Below are 12,497 nucleotides of genomic sequence, written 5' to 3' on the forward strand. Positions count from 1 at the left end.
ATTTCCATTAAATATCACTTCTCCTCCTACAGTTTTTCTTGGATGAAAAGATCAGCATGTTGTATTTGGGATGCTGATATGTTGGTGTCAGACTTTAACCAGCAAGATTTTCTTGGTCCACAAAGGAATTTTCAGCAGTAAGACCATAATAAGGGATGCGTGAGTTTGCTTCCATATCAGGTTTTTCATTTACTGGTTTTGGTTGATATAAGATACATAGGCTCATATTTAGATATTTAATTGTGAATGCTCATTTCTTCTATTTTTATATTTAGATGACCTCTGCCATCGTCTTTAAAAAACACTAGTAAACCTCAAAATGTATATCCGCTTTTTATACTGTACATTATAATATTGTGATGCCTCAGTTCACTTGTTTTTATTGTTTTATTTTTAATGTATTTAAACAAAACTGTAAAGAATTTTAGATAAACCCCTTTATCAGTTATTAGCCAGAACATAAAAAAAAAAATTAAGGTTACATTTTCAGCAAATTTTTGATAAAACTTTTGATAATTGATTTTATATAATTGATAAATGATTTCCCCACACAGGTTTCACACTGGGATCAAGTAGTTGGTTACACAGATTTACCGTATTTGCTGGAATACAAGCCAACAATTAAAATTTTGACCTGGTGAGACTTTTTTTTTTTTACCAGGAAAATACAGTAGTTCAAAAGTGACTTCTGTATATTTTTATTGCTACACTATTGACAATGGACTTCCTTTTTTACCCACAAAATTTTGTCCATTTTTCTGTGACCACACCTTTACATGGAATTATAATTTTGACAAAATCGTATATATTTGTTTTATGTTGATTATGGGGTCTGCCACTAGGGGCAGCAGAGGTGTCAGGGAAGAGGGTGGAGACCTGTTCCCAGGGGCCTTGTGAAACTGTGATCCAGCCCTTGTCCACCAGCCAAACCAAACCACCATAGACCTACATGAAACAGCTTGTAAATTCATGCTAGTCTGGACTGGTCTTTTCAGCTGGGTTGTCTTTATGTGTGTGCAAGGTTGTGGCAGAGTGAAAGATTGTGCTTTACTCCTCCTACAACCTTTCCTTCTGCTCCAAGGTCACTCAGCTCCAGGGTTTGGCACCAGTAGGGTACAGTGGTGCCCAGCTAAAGATATGCATAGCTTCCAGCTGCTGTTAGACACACTGCACTCGAGCCAACAAAAATATCCATCCCTCGCTCCTTACTTCATTTCCTGCTCATTCTCTGTCTAAAGTTTTTATCGCATGTCCTCTGGGAGCTCCTTTTTGTACAGTAGTGTGATCAAGGCTTGTGAATGAGAAAGACAGTTGTTTGATCCAGTGATAGTACTGATAAATGGAGACACACGCAGGTCTTTGTGGTGTCATTTGGCAGGCCCAAGTACAGATGGAGAACTCCTCCTGCAGAGTATCTCATACGCCTGTGGCGTGAGCGATAGCTGCTCTAATAGATGCTTATCTTCTCTTTTAAAGAGGCTCCTCAAAAAGACCCAGACATTGTTTTTATATTCATCTTACACCGGCCTCCATTCATCATTATATATTAATAACCCTCACCATTAAGGTCTTCCGAGATCTTGCTGAGAAAATCCATTGAGTAAATTGCTTTATGAGATGACTGTGGATCTGTGATTGTGATAAGGACATTTTGCCATGTGCCTGCACTTTATCTATAAAATTATGTCTGGTATTTATATCGATTGAATGTATTATATCTTGTTCTGTACTGAGTCTTTTAGGAATAAGTGGTCAGACTGGCCACTTTAAATAGTGAAGTGCCTTGATATAGAAGATTTAGCTTATACAGACTATTTTAATGTTATGACTGATAGCTAACTTTTAACCATACACATTTTATAGAGTATATAGAAATACTTTTCATGGAGTAAAAAGGTAAGCTCTGATATTACTCTGCCAATATCAGATACAGTAATATTTATTATTATTATTAGAAGTAGTAGTAGTACTGTAGTACAAAGAAACAAATAAATAAATGATGATTTAAATATTATTATTATAGTATTAATACTACTACTGCTACTATTGTTATTAATATAATAATACATATTTGCAAATATTGAATATTGATATTAATAGCATTATTTTTAGTAGTAGTAGTAGTAGTAGTAGTATTACAAACAAACAATTAAATAAATGATCATTTAAATATTATTATTATTATAGTATTAATGCTACTGCTACTGTTACTACTACTAAGAGTACAAAATTATATATATAATACATAGAATCAGTATTAATGTAAGAAAAAATATGAAATACTGATAGTAGTAAATAATAATAATAATAATAATAATAATAATAGTAATAATAATAATTATTATTATTATTATATCAGTATTATTATTATAATATATATTCGCAAATATTAAATATTGTTATTAATATAATTATTGTTATTATCATCATTATTATTATTATATTAGTATACATAATTTAATCTTAAACAACAAAAGTTGTTTAAGTTGCTGGACTTCTTTGAAGTACTCTGGAGTACAGTGTTCTGTAAATGCCATGGTACATGACATTACTTTATTATATTATTAATGAATTATTGTGCACCATGGTATTGCGTCTGATACCATCACTCTACCATGGTACCACCACATTATATTTTGTAATAATTGACTGGTATTAACATTTATATTTATGCATCTGGCAGATGCTTTTACCTAAAGCAACTAACATCGCATTAAGTACAATACATTTTTATCAATTCATGCATTCCCAGGAAATCAAACCCATGGCCTTGGTGTCGCTAACGCCATGTTCTATGGTTTGTTCTACTGTATGGTCACAACATAGCATGCATTAACATATCTGTTTTTTACTGTGCCCCCAACTCCACCCCTCTCTCTTCCTCGTCCTCTCACTTTGTCCTTTGTCTGTCCTCTTTCTGGCTCCCTCTGTCCTGGGCCATGTGGAGGTCTGAATTGTTTTTCTCTACACACGTGGCTCAACCCCACCTCCTGGACCTCCCTCCCTCACTCTCTCTCTCCTCTCTTGCAGTTAAAGTGCATCAGGAGGGTGTGGACCTGGGAGAAACATACAGGAAGAAGAAACACTGAAGATTGCTCTTCCCTGACTGGGATAATCACAGATTTTCCTGCCCGTTGTGTTTGTGCCTGTCAGCAGGTGCAATGCCTGCCACGTCACAACAGCAGGTGGGCAACAGGGGGCGATGCGCTGCTCTTCTGCTCCCTCTCCTCCTGCTGTCCATGGCTCCCAAGCCTGGGAATGCCACCATCAACATCCCATCCAAATGTGAGTACAGGATTACAGGAAATGTGAGATTTTACATAGCCTTCAATATGCATGTGCATGTCGAGTGTCTTTTTGTTTTGTTTTTTTAATTTGCATTGATTTTTGCAGTATTATAATGTTTGCTATGGTATATTGTTATGGTTAAAGAAGTCTATGTGAGTTAAAAAAGTGCAGAATGAACAAGCCTCCTAAAGCTATAAACAGCACTGGGTTTGTTGCTATTATTGTACATCTGCAATTTAAGATTGCAGCTATGTATCAGTACATCAGAGCATCTCTCTTTCCTGCCCCTCCAAACACACACACACACACACACACACACACACACACACACACACACACACACACAAGAAGAGGAGAGGAGAGAGACTAGGTGATAAAAACTGCAGAACAGAAATGCACCAAAATAAGATGACAGTGAAGAGTTACACCTATATTAAAGGTCACGGTTTCTCTTGACTTTCAATTAGTGACCTTTAAGCGGGAAATGTGGACATGGATGTGACCAATGAGATCAAAACACACCCACATTAAAATGTCCAGCTAGCAAACTCAGCCTGACCTGGGCCGTCCCATATGCTATATGTGCCAATGCTCTGTTCCTGTCTCACGGCCGGTGTTGCAGTTTTCAGACATTCAGCACATTTGTTTTCTTATTAAGTTGTTGGGACTGCAGGACCAAGCAGTCTTGAAAAAAGGATGGTTGAATTCAAGGAAGGAAAATGGCTAGATAGGGAGTTTAATTTAGCTCTGCTTTGCCAGCATCTTGTTATCTCTGTTGAGCCTCTTGTTGGCCAGCTGATCTATAGTCCAGGTGTCTGAGCTGGCATCGTGTGTTTTCTTTGTTTCGCCTCCAAACAGTGTAATAATACCAGCGCAAACATTTGTTTCATTACAAAAAAGGCTTAATGCAGTCTATGTCTTCACTGTGGGAGCTAATTGTCCTCACAAGGATTGTAAAACCTGAACCAGCTCATGTAGAAAACAATCTAATAAACATTTAATAATGTCTTAATGAAAATCTAAAAATGCTAAATGGTTTTTGTGAGGGGATAAAAAAAAAAAAAAAAAAAAAAAAAAAAAAATATATATATATATATATATATATATATATATATATATATATACATATATATATATATATATATATAAATACTAAAATAGAAGTCAATGGAAAGTTCACACACACACACACACACACACACACACACTATATATTATGTAAATGAAAACTTTTATATATAAAATATAAATGAAAACAATAGAAGTCAATGGAAAGTTCACACCAATGTAGTATCTTAATTAAACATCTAAAAATGCCAAAGGTGTCTGTTGAGGTTTGGGTTAGATGAATGGTGTTGTACTTAGCTTAATTTAGGAATAATAGATATAAAGTTTATGTGTATCTGTGTGCATGCTTCTAAGTGTTCAAGTGTGTAAAACATGAGTGCATGTTGTCGATGTGCATTACTGTAATCTAAAAAGATGTCTTTTTCCCCCCCTGCTGACTCAATGGATAGACAAAATAAGAGACTGTGAGTATTTCTAGCATGTAAAATATGTTTTTGCATGTACTAGCTCTACTCCACTAAAATTTCCCAGAGTCATTCCAATAACGGAAGACAGCCTGCAGCAACAGCCAAAACTGATCAGCTGAGAAATTTGTTTGTTATATTTAGAAGTGTGGGAATGATTGTGCAAAATTCAAGGGTGCTGCATTAAGGCATGAGTCTTTTAAAATTAATGATTATCTTCCAAAAAGGCACAAGGGATTCATAAGATGCTCCATCATCAGGGATAACATACATTTTTAAACAGTGTTCTTTTTTTAATCTATGGTTTTTCCTCCTCCTTGTCCACCTGTTCTTGGCATTAAAATGAATTTAGACAGACAGACAGACAGACAGACAGAGGTATGATTCATACAGACAGACATAGTCTTTTCAGTTGAGCATGTACTCTGGTGCCTCTGTACAGAAGCAGAATGAAGGGTGTTTGGAAAAAAGAAGCTCCCATTCCTAAAGCTAAATGAACAGCTAGTCCTTCTAGTTGTGCATGTGACAGTCTAAAGTTTAAACTGCATAGTAAGGATCACTCTACCCATTCCTAGATATCAGTGTTATGTGTCTAGTATAAGCACTTGTTTATAGCCTCAGTGTCTCTCTCCGTAGATTACATCACTAATGCTTTATTCTCTCACTGTCTGACTCTCTTATTCATTCTTCCAGTCTCAGTTTCTTCCTGCTTTCCCATGCTTTTAACAGGCCACTCATCTGTAAAATAACCGACACTTAGAGAGAACATGTCAGGCTCACCTAATCTCCATGTTTTACCTCTGCATGCTTTACACTGCGCTTTTCATTTCCCTCTTTTCACTTGGGAGTTTCTAATGACATGCACGATATTCTGTTTCCCGCATATGCCGATTGGAACTAATTGAGTGGGTGCATTGGTGAGATTCAGGGGCACTTGCTTCAGAACATTGCTGAGGTTTAGTCGGACACTTTAGTGAAGTCAGTGGCGAAGCAGATCATTAAGTTGTTTTGAATATTGGTGTCTTGTGATTACAGCAGGTCAGTGGAAAGGCTGCCTAACTACTGTGACTAATTTGCCTTTCCTTAGCGACATCTGAAGCGACTAACAAATGTGCTGAAATTATTATAGCTCTGTGAAAATAATGTCTATTTCTATTTTTAGGTGTTGCTTTGCTAACTTCACAGCTCGCAGAAATGTAACTAGATAATTGAATGTTTGCTGTGTGGTTGTGTACTCTCTCCACAGTGAAAAGCCCCCCAGTGATTACCGCCCAACCAGAGTCTGTCACCACCTTCTCAGCAGATGACATCACACTCACCTGTGAGGCAATTGGGAATCCCCCGCCCACGTTAGTATCCACAGCAACATGTTACATAATTTGATAACAGTTTACTTGAAGCCTATACAGTATATAATGCTTTACATGTTGCTTTTTATTTTGCATTGCATTCTTTCATACATAATTGTAACCACAGTTACAATACACTATTTTACTAACCAATTCCTACATACACATCTAAACCTATCGTGCATTATAATAATATATTATGTCTTTTAAAGACTCCATAAAAATCAAAATTGGTCTTTTATGGCTTTTAGTCCATGTCAGTTAGCTTACTATGGAAAACTAGGAGTGCCACTTAAAAATAAAATGAAGAAATCAATATTCAATACATTAATTCAAAAATAAAAATGTAAGAAGAGACACATAATTGGACATTTTTAATTCACAATAAACATTAATTCACATTAAACACAAATTAAGTAGGTAGGGTTATATATTTGAGTATTATAATGTAAATATGATTGCAGTAATCTTACATTTTTTTTATTTTAAGGTGTATTATAAGGTATCATGGATACTATTTTCGTGCATAATATACACTTCCATTCCAAAGTTTGGGGTCGATAAGAGTTTTTAATGTTTCTGAATGAAATCTCTAAAGCCTTTATTTGATCAAAAATAAATTATGGTGAAATATTTTTTACAATTTAAAGTAATTTTTTTATTATTGTTATTGAAACATTTATTTTTTTATTGTAATATATTTTAAAATGTAATTTATTCCTGTGATGGGCAAGCTGAATTTTCAGCAGCCAATACTACAATTTAGTGCTCAACAAAAACCTCCAAAAATCATTCTAATATGATTATTTAGTGCTCAAGAAACATTTCTTCTTATTATTAGCATAGCTAAAAACTGTTGTGCTGCTTAATATCTTAGATGAACAGAAAGTTCAAAAGAACAGCATTTATGTAAAACAGAAATCTTTTGTAGCATTATTAATGTATTTATCTTTACTTTTGACCAATATAATGCATCCTTTTCTGAATAGTAGTATTACTTGCTTTAAAAAAGAATCTAAAATCTTATTGACACCAAACTGTTGAACAGTTTTGTGAGACAATTTATTATTATTCTTAAAAAATATATTTTATCACTATAGCAATTTAATTTAAAGATGTTATTTTTCTATATTATGTTAAAAATGACTGAAATGTATTTCTTATTTGCACTATTGCTAGGTTCCGCTGGGTGAAAGATGGTGTGGAGTTTGACCCCTCTAAAGACCCTGAACTCTCTGTGTCCAGAGATTCTGGGACCTTTTCTTTGACAGCCAAAGATGGACCCATTCACCAATACCAGGGCAGATATAACTGCTACGCATCTAATGATCTCGGCACGGCGGTGTCTAACGAGGCTCGTATTGTCACAGAGAGTAAGTTGCTCTCATTACTGCAGCATTATAAAGCGACACACTTATGATTGCCTGTTTGATATCCTGACGTTACCACATGCAGTGAGTTTTCTGTAGAGAATCTGGCGCACAGCAGATAACAGCCCAAAATCAAGCCCCTTGCCCCCTGTTGTGTCATACACACAAAATGACATTAAGAGGAAAATTACAGCTCATTGTGTGTGCCAGTCACACTAGCAGTTCAAAATCGAATAAAAATCTCAGATTGCATCCCAATTAGCTATCAAACACAACACAGAGCGGCACTTTGTACGTAAGAACAACAACAAAACTATTGTTTTGACTAGCTATCTAGCAATCTACCTGTCTCCTTTACTCTATCCCGACCTCTCTACCAGTTTCCCTGACAACGGTTACCTGAGAAACCAGTGTGAGTTGTGTAAGTGTGTCAGCGGGGACGGCCACTCGTGGGATTAATATGTGCAGGAAGTGAGAGTACTCAGCATGAGCGGGGCTAACAATAGCCCACGTATTATGAACTCCACACGCAGCTGGGGCTGGCCACATTAATATGCGCATCATCACAAACCTATTTCATATGATTTCAAGCTAAGGCATCTTCTGCAGTGTTGGGGGTAACGCATTACAAGTAACGCAAGTTACGTAATCAGATGACTTTTTTCAAGTAACTAGTAAATGAACGCACTTTTTAATTTACAAGAAAATATCTGAGTTACTTTATCAAAAAAGTAATGCAGGTTACTTTGTTTTCTACTGTTCCCATATTGGGAAAAATCTGAAGTACAGAGGCGTTGTGTGAACATGATGTCACTGTACAGTTGCATCTCAATAAATTAGAATGTCGTGGAAAAGTTCATTTATTTCAGTAATTCAACTCAAATTGTGAAACTTGTGTATTAAATAAATTCAGTGCACACAGACTGAAGTAGTTTTTGAAGTAAGTTTTTGAAGTAAGTCTTTGGTTCTTTTAATTGTGATGATTTAGGCTCACATTTAACAAAAACCCACCAATTCACTATCTCAACAAATTAGAATACTTCATAAAAAAAAAAAAAAAACATTTTTAGTGAATTGTTGGCCTTCTAGAAAGTATGTTCATTTACTGAGCATGTACTCAATACTTGGTAGGGGCTCCTTTTGCTTTAATTACTGCCTCAGTTTGGCGTGGCATGGAGGTGATCAGTTTGTGGCACTGCTGAGGTGGTATGGAAGCCCAGGTTTCTTTGACAGTGGCCTTCAGCTCATCTGCATTTTTTGGTCTCTTGTTTCTCATTTTCCTCTTGACAATACCCCATAGATTATTTATGGCCACCAAATCTGGTGAGTTTGCTGGCCAGTCAAGCACACCAACACCATGGTCATTTAACCAACTTTTGGCAGTGTGGGCAGGTGCCAAATCCTGCTGGAAAATGAAATCAGGATCTTCAAAAAGCTGGTCAGCAGAAGGATCATGAAGTGCTCCAAAATGTCTTGGTAAATGGGTGCAGTGACTTACCCCAAAAAAAAACACAACGGAGCAACACCAGCAGATGACATTGCACCCCAAATCATCACAGACTGTGAAAACTTAACACTGGACTTCAAGCAACTTGGGCTATGAGCTTCTGCACCCTTCCTCCAGACTCTAGGACCTTGGTTTCCAAATGAAATACAAAACTTGCTCTCATCTGAAAAGAGGACTTTGGACCACTGGACAACAGTCCAGTTCTTCTTCTCCTTAGCCCAGGTAAGATGCCTCTGACGTTGTCTGTGGTTCAGGAGTGGCTTAACAAGAGAAATACAACAACTGTAGCCAGATTCCTTGACACGTCTGGGTGTGGTGGCTCTTGATGCCTTGAGCCCAGCCTAAGTCCATTCCTTGTGAAGCTCACTCAAATTCTTGAATCGATTTTGCTTGACAATCCTCATAAGGCTGCGGTTCTCTCGGCTGGTTGTGCATCTTTTTCTTCCACACATTTTCCTTCCACTCAACTTTCTGTTAACATGCTTGGATACAGCACCCTGTGAACAGCCAGCTTCTTTGGCAATGAATGTTTATGGCTTACCCTCCTTGTGAAGGGTGTCAATGATTGTCTTCTGGACAACTGTCAGATCAGCAGTCTTCCCCATGATTGTGTAGCCTAGTGAACCATTTTGAAGGCTCAGGAAACCTTTGCAGGTGTTTTGAGTTGATTAGCTGATTGGCATGTCACCTTATTCTAACTTGTTCAGATTTGGTGTTTTTTTTTTTTTTGTTAAATGTGAGCCAAAATCATCACAATTAAAACAACCGAAGACTTAAATTACTTCAGTCTGTGTGCATTGTATTTATATAATACACGAGTTTCACAATTTGAGTTGAATTACTGAAATAAATTAACTTTTCCACAACATTCTAATTTATTGAGATGCACTTGTAGTTCAGTACTAAATGTGAATGTGTATTAAGTCATCCCACTTGCAAAAAACAGATTTAGTATTCATCAAAATGAATTAAAACAATGAAATGCAAACTCAGAATGACGCAAACCTGCAAATATGTTAAATTACACAAATGTATCTAATTCCATTTTATTAACCAGTGTCTTTGCTGCTGACCTTTTGATGATCCAGTTCAACCATACTAATAAGCAAAAATGACTTTAGATAAACTAACAATTATGCTTCATTGTTTTTTATTGCTGAAGAGTGTTGAACCTTCTTCTCCTGCGTTCTACTGTACAGATATGAATTTACTTTTCCTTCAGCCTGAGGTTTATTCATTACACTTTTTGGTATGAAAGGGCTTTTACATTTGCTATAAATAGAACTTCTTATATTAAAAACAATCAAGCCCTGCTCATATTTAAAAAGTAACGCAAAAGTAATGTAACGCATAACTTTCCATAAAAAGTAACTAAGTAACGTAATTAGTTACTTTTTTTAAGGAATAACGCAATATTGTAATGCATTACTTTTAAAAGTAACTTTCCCCAACACTGATCTTCTGAATAATGTCAGCTATGCTTGCTAGCTACTTACTACTTACTGTTTAAATTGTGTTGTAAACAGTAATTTTAAATCTAGAAATGGATGGGAAGAATTAAAGTTATAGTCAGGAAAAATTTTAAAAAGAAGAAATCAATACTTTTATTAAGTGAGGATACATTCCATTGATCAAAATAAAGACAACAAAAGATTTCTATTTCAAATGAATACTGCAGTGTTATTTTTGTATCATTGCGATATTATAGTTTTTTATTAGTTTTTTTTTCGTTAGTTTTTAATTTTGTATTTTCTGTTTTCTTTTTACAAACCTGATTCCAAAAAAGTACAAATTGTGAATAAAAACAGAATGCAATTATGTGGAAGTTTCAAATTTCAATATTTTATTCAGAATACAACATAGATGACATATATTCCTGAGCCCATGTTGTGATTTCCATTACAGTAGCATTCCTGTATGTGGTGCAGTGCTGTCTAAGGTACAGAAGATCACGGGCATCCAGTATGGTTTTCCGGCCTTGAGCCTTACGCACAGAGATTGTTCCAGATTCTCTGAATCTTTGGATGATATTATGCACTGTAGATGATGATAACTTCAAGCTCTTTGCAATTTTTTATCTGAGAAACTCCTTTCTGATATTGATCCACTATTTTTCGCCGCAGCATTGGGGGAATTGGTGATCCTCTGCCCATCTTGACTTCTGAGAGACACTGCCACTCTGAGAGGCTCTTTTTATACCCAATCATGTTGCCAATTGACCTAATAAGTTGCAAAATGGTCCTCCAGCTGTTCCCTATATGTACATTTAACTTTTCCGGCCTCTTATTGCTACCTGTCCCAACTTTTTTGGAATGTGTAACTCATGAAATCCAAAATGAGCCAATATTTGGCATGACATTTCAAAATGTCTCACTTTCAACATTTGATATGTTATCTATATTCTATTATGAATAAAATATAAGTTTATGAGATTTGTAAATTATTCCATTCCTTTTTTTACTCACAATTTGTACATTGTCCCAACTTTTTTGGAATCGGGTTTGTAATTATAGCTAAAGTTTTATCTCAAAATTTATCTGTTTGTTTGTTGTTGCCATTTTTTATAAGTTTTTTTTATATGCCTATAGTATTTATTTATTTATTTTGTATATCAATTTATTTTGTTCCATCCATCCATCATTTATTTTGTTCCATCCATCCATCGTGCACCCACTTACTGCAGCTGTAATTGTCCATCCATCTATCCATCCATCCATAATTTCTTTTGTTCTATCTGTTCATCCATCAGTCCATCCATCCATCGTTTCTTTTGTTCCATCCATCAATCCATCCATCCATTCAACCATCCATCCATTTCTTTTGTTCTGTCTGTCCATCCATCCATTATTTATTTTGTCCCATCCATCCAGCCATCTAACCATCCATCCATCCATTTATTTTGTTCTATCTGTCCATCCATTCATCATTTCTTTTATTATTATTATTATTATTTTTTATAAGTTTTATTTTTAGTTATTTTAGTACATAAAATTCAACTAAATGAAAATGAGAAATGCTGCTATGGCAGCTAGCTGAAATAAAATAAGTTTAGTTCTTTATATTTTATTTAACTTCAGTTAAAGTTTATTTTATTTCAAGTCAAGAAAGTTTTTTATGTTTTAGATTTGGAAACTACACTAATCATGTGATGCAGTTCTTTTGAACTTTCTATTCATAAAATAATCCTGAAAAAAAAAAAAAAAAAAAAAAAATTAAGCAGCACCACCGTTTTCAACATTGATAATAATGCAGCATTCCAGGCAACCCGTAACCCATGTTTTTCCAACCTTCTACCCGTGAAAGTGCACTGGAATGGCAGTCAAACCTGTGGCCGTGACTTCCCACCCGTGAACTCGTATTAGATCAATGTACTCCCAGTTCCGACAATGGCAGCCCCTAAAGATAATATTGCCTACGGATGCAGTGTTTATGCAAGTGGTACGCGTTGAAA

The 12,497-nt window shown here is 35.5% G+C and overlaps 1 protein-coding gene across 4 annotated transcripts in view; it reads left to right on the forward strand.

The window, feature by feature from the left end:
• The window catches only part of LOC109064079 (neural cell adhesion molecule L1-like), a 56,346-nt gene that overhangs the window by 24,626 nt on the left and 19,223 nt on the right, over window positions 1-12,497 (forward strand). For 3 of the 4 annotated variants that reach the window (XM_042713306.1, XM_042713308.1, XM_042713307.1), the window contains exons 2-5: window positions 3,031-3,285; window positions 4,806-4,820; window positions 6,067-6,169; window positions 7,349-7,542. In XM_042713306.1, coding sequence (XP_042569240.1) covers window positions 3,162-3,285; window positions 4,806-4,820; window positions 6,067-6,169; window positions 7,349-7,542 — 436 coding nt within the window. In that variant the 5' untranslated portion in view covers window positions 3,031-3,161. The remainder of the gene's footprint in view (window positions 1-3,030; window positions 3,286-4,805; window positions 4,821-6,066; window positions 6,170-7,348; window positions 7,543-12,497) is intronic. The other variant, XM_042713309.1, reaches the window with a different exon arrangement.

This window comes from Cyprinus carpio, chromosome A23 (assembly GCF_018340385.1).
Source record: "Cyprinus carpio isolate SPL01 chromosome A23, ASM1834038v1, whole genome shotgun sequence".
In the NCBI taxonomy this organism is placed as follows: domain Eukaryota; kingdom Metazoa; phylum Chordata; class Actinopteri; order Cypriniformes; family Cyprinidae; genus Cyprinus; species Cyprinus carpio.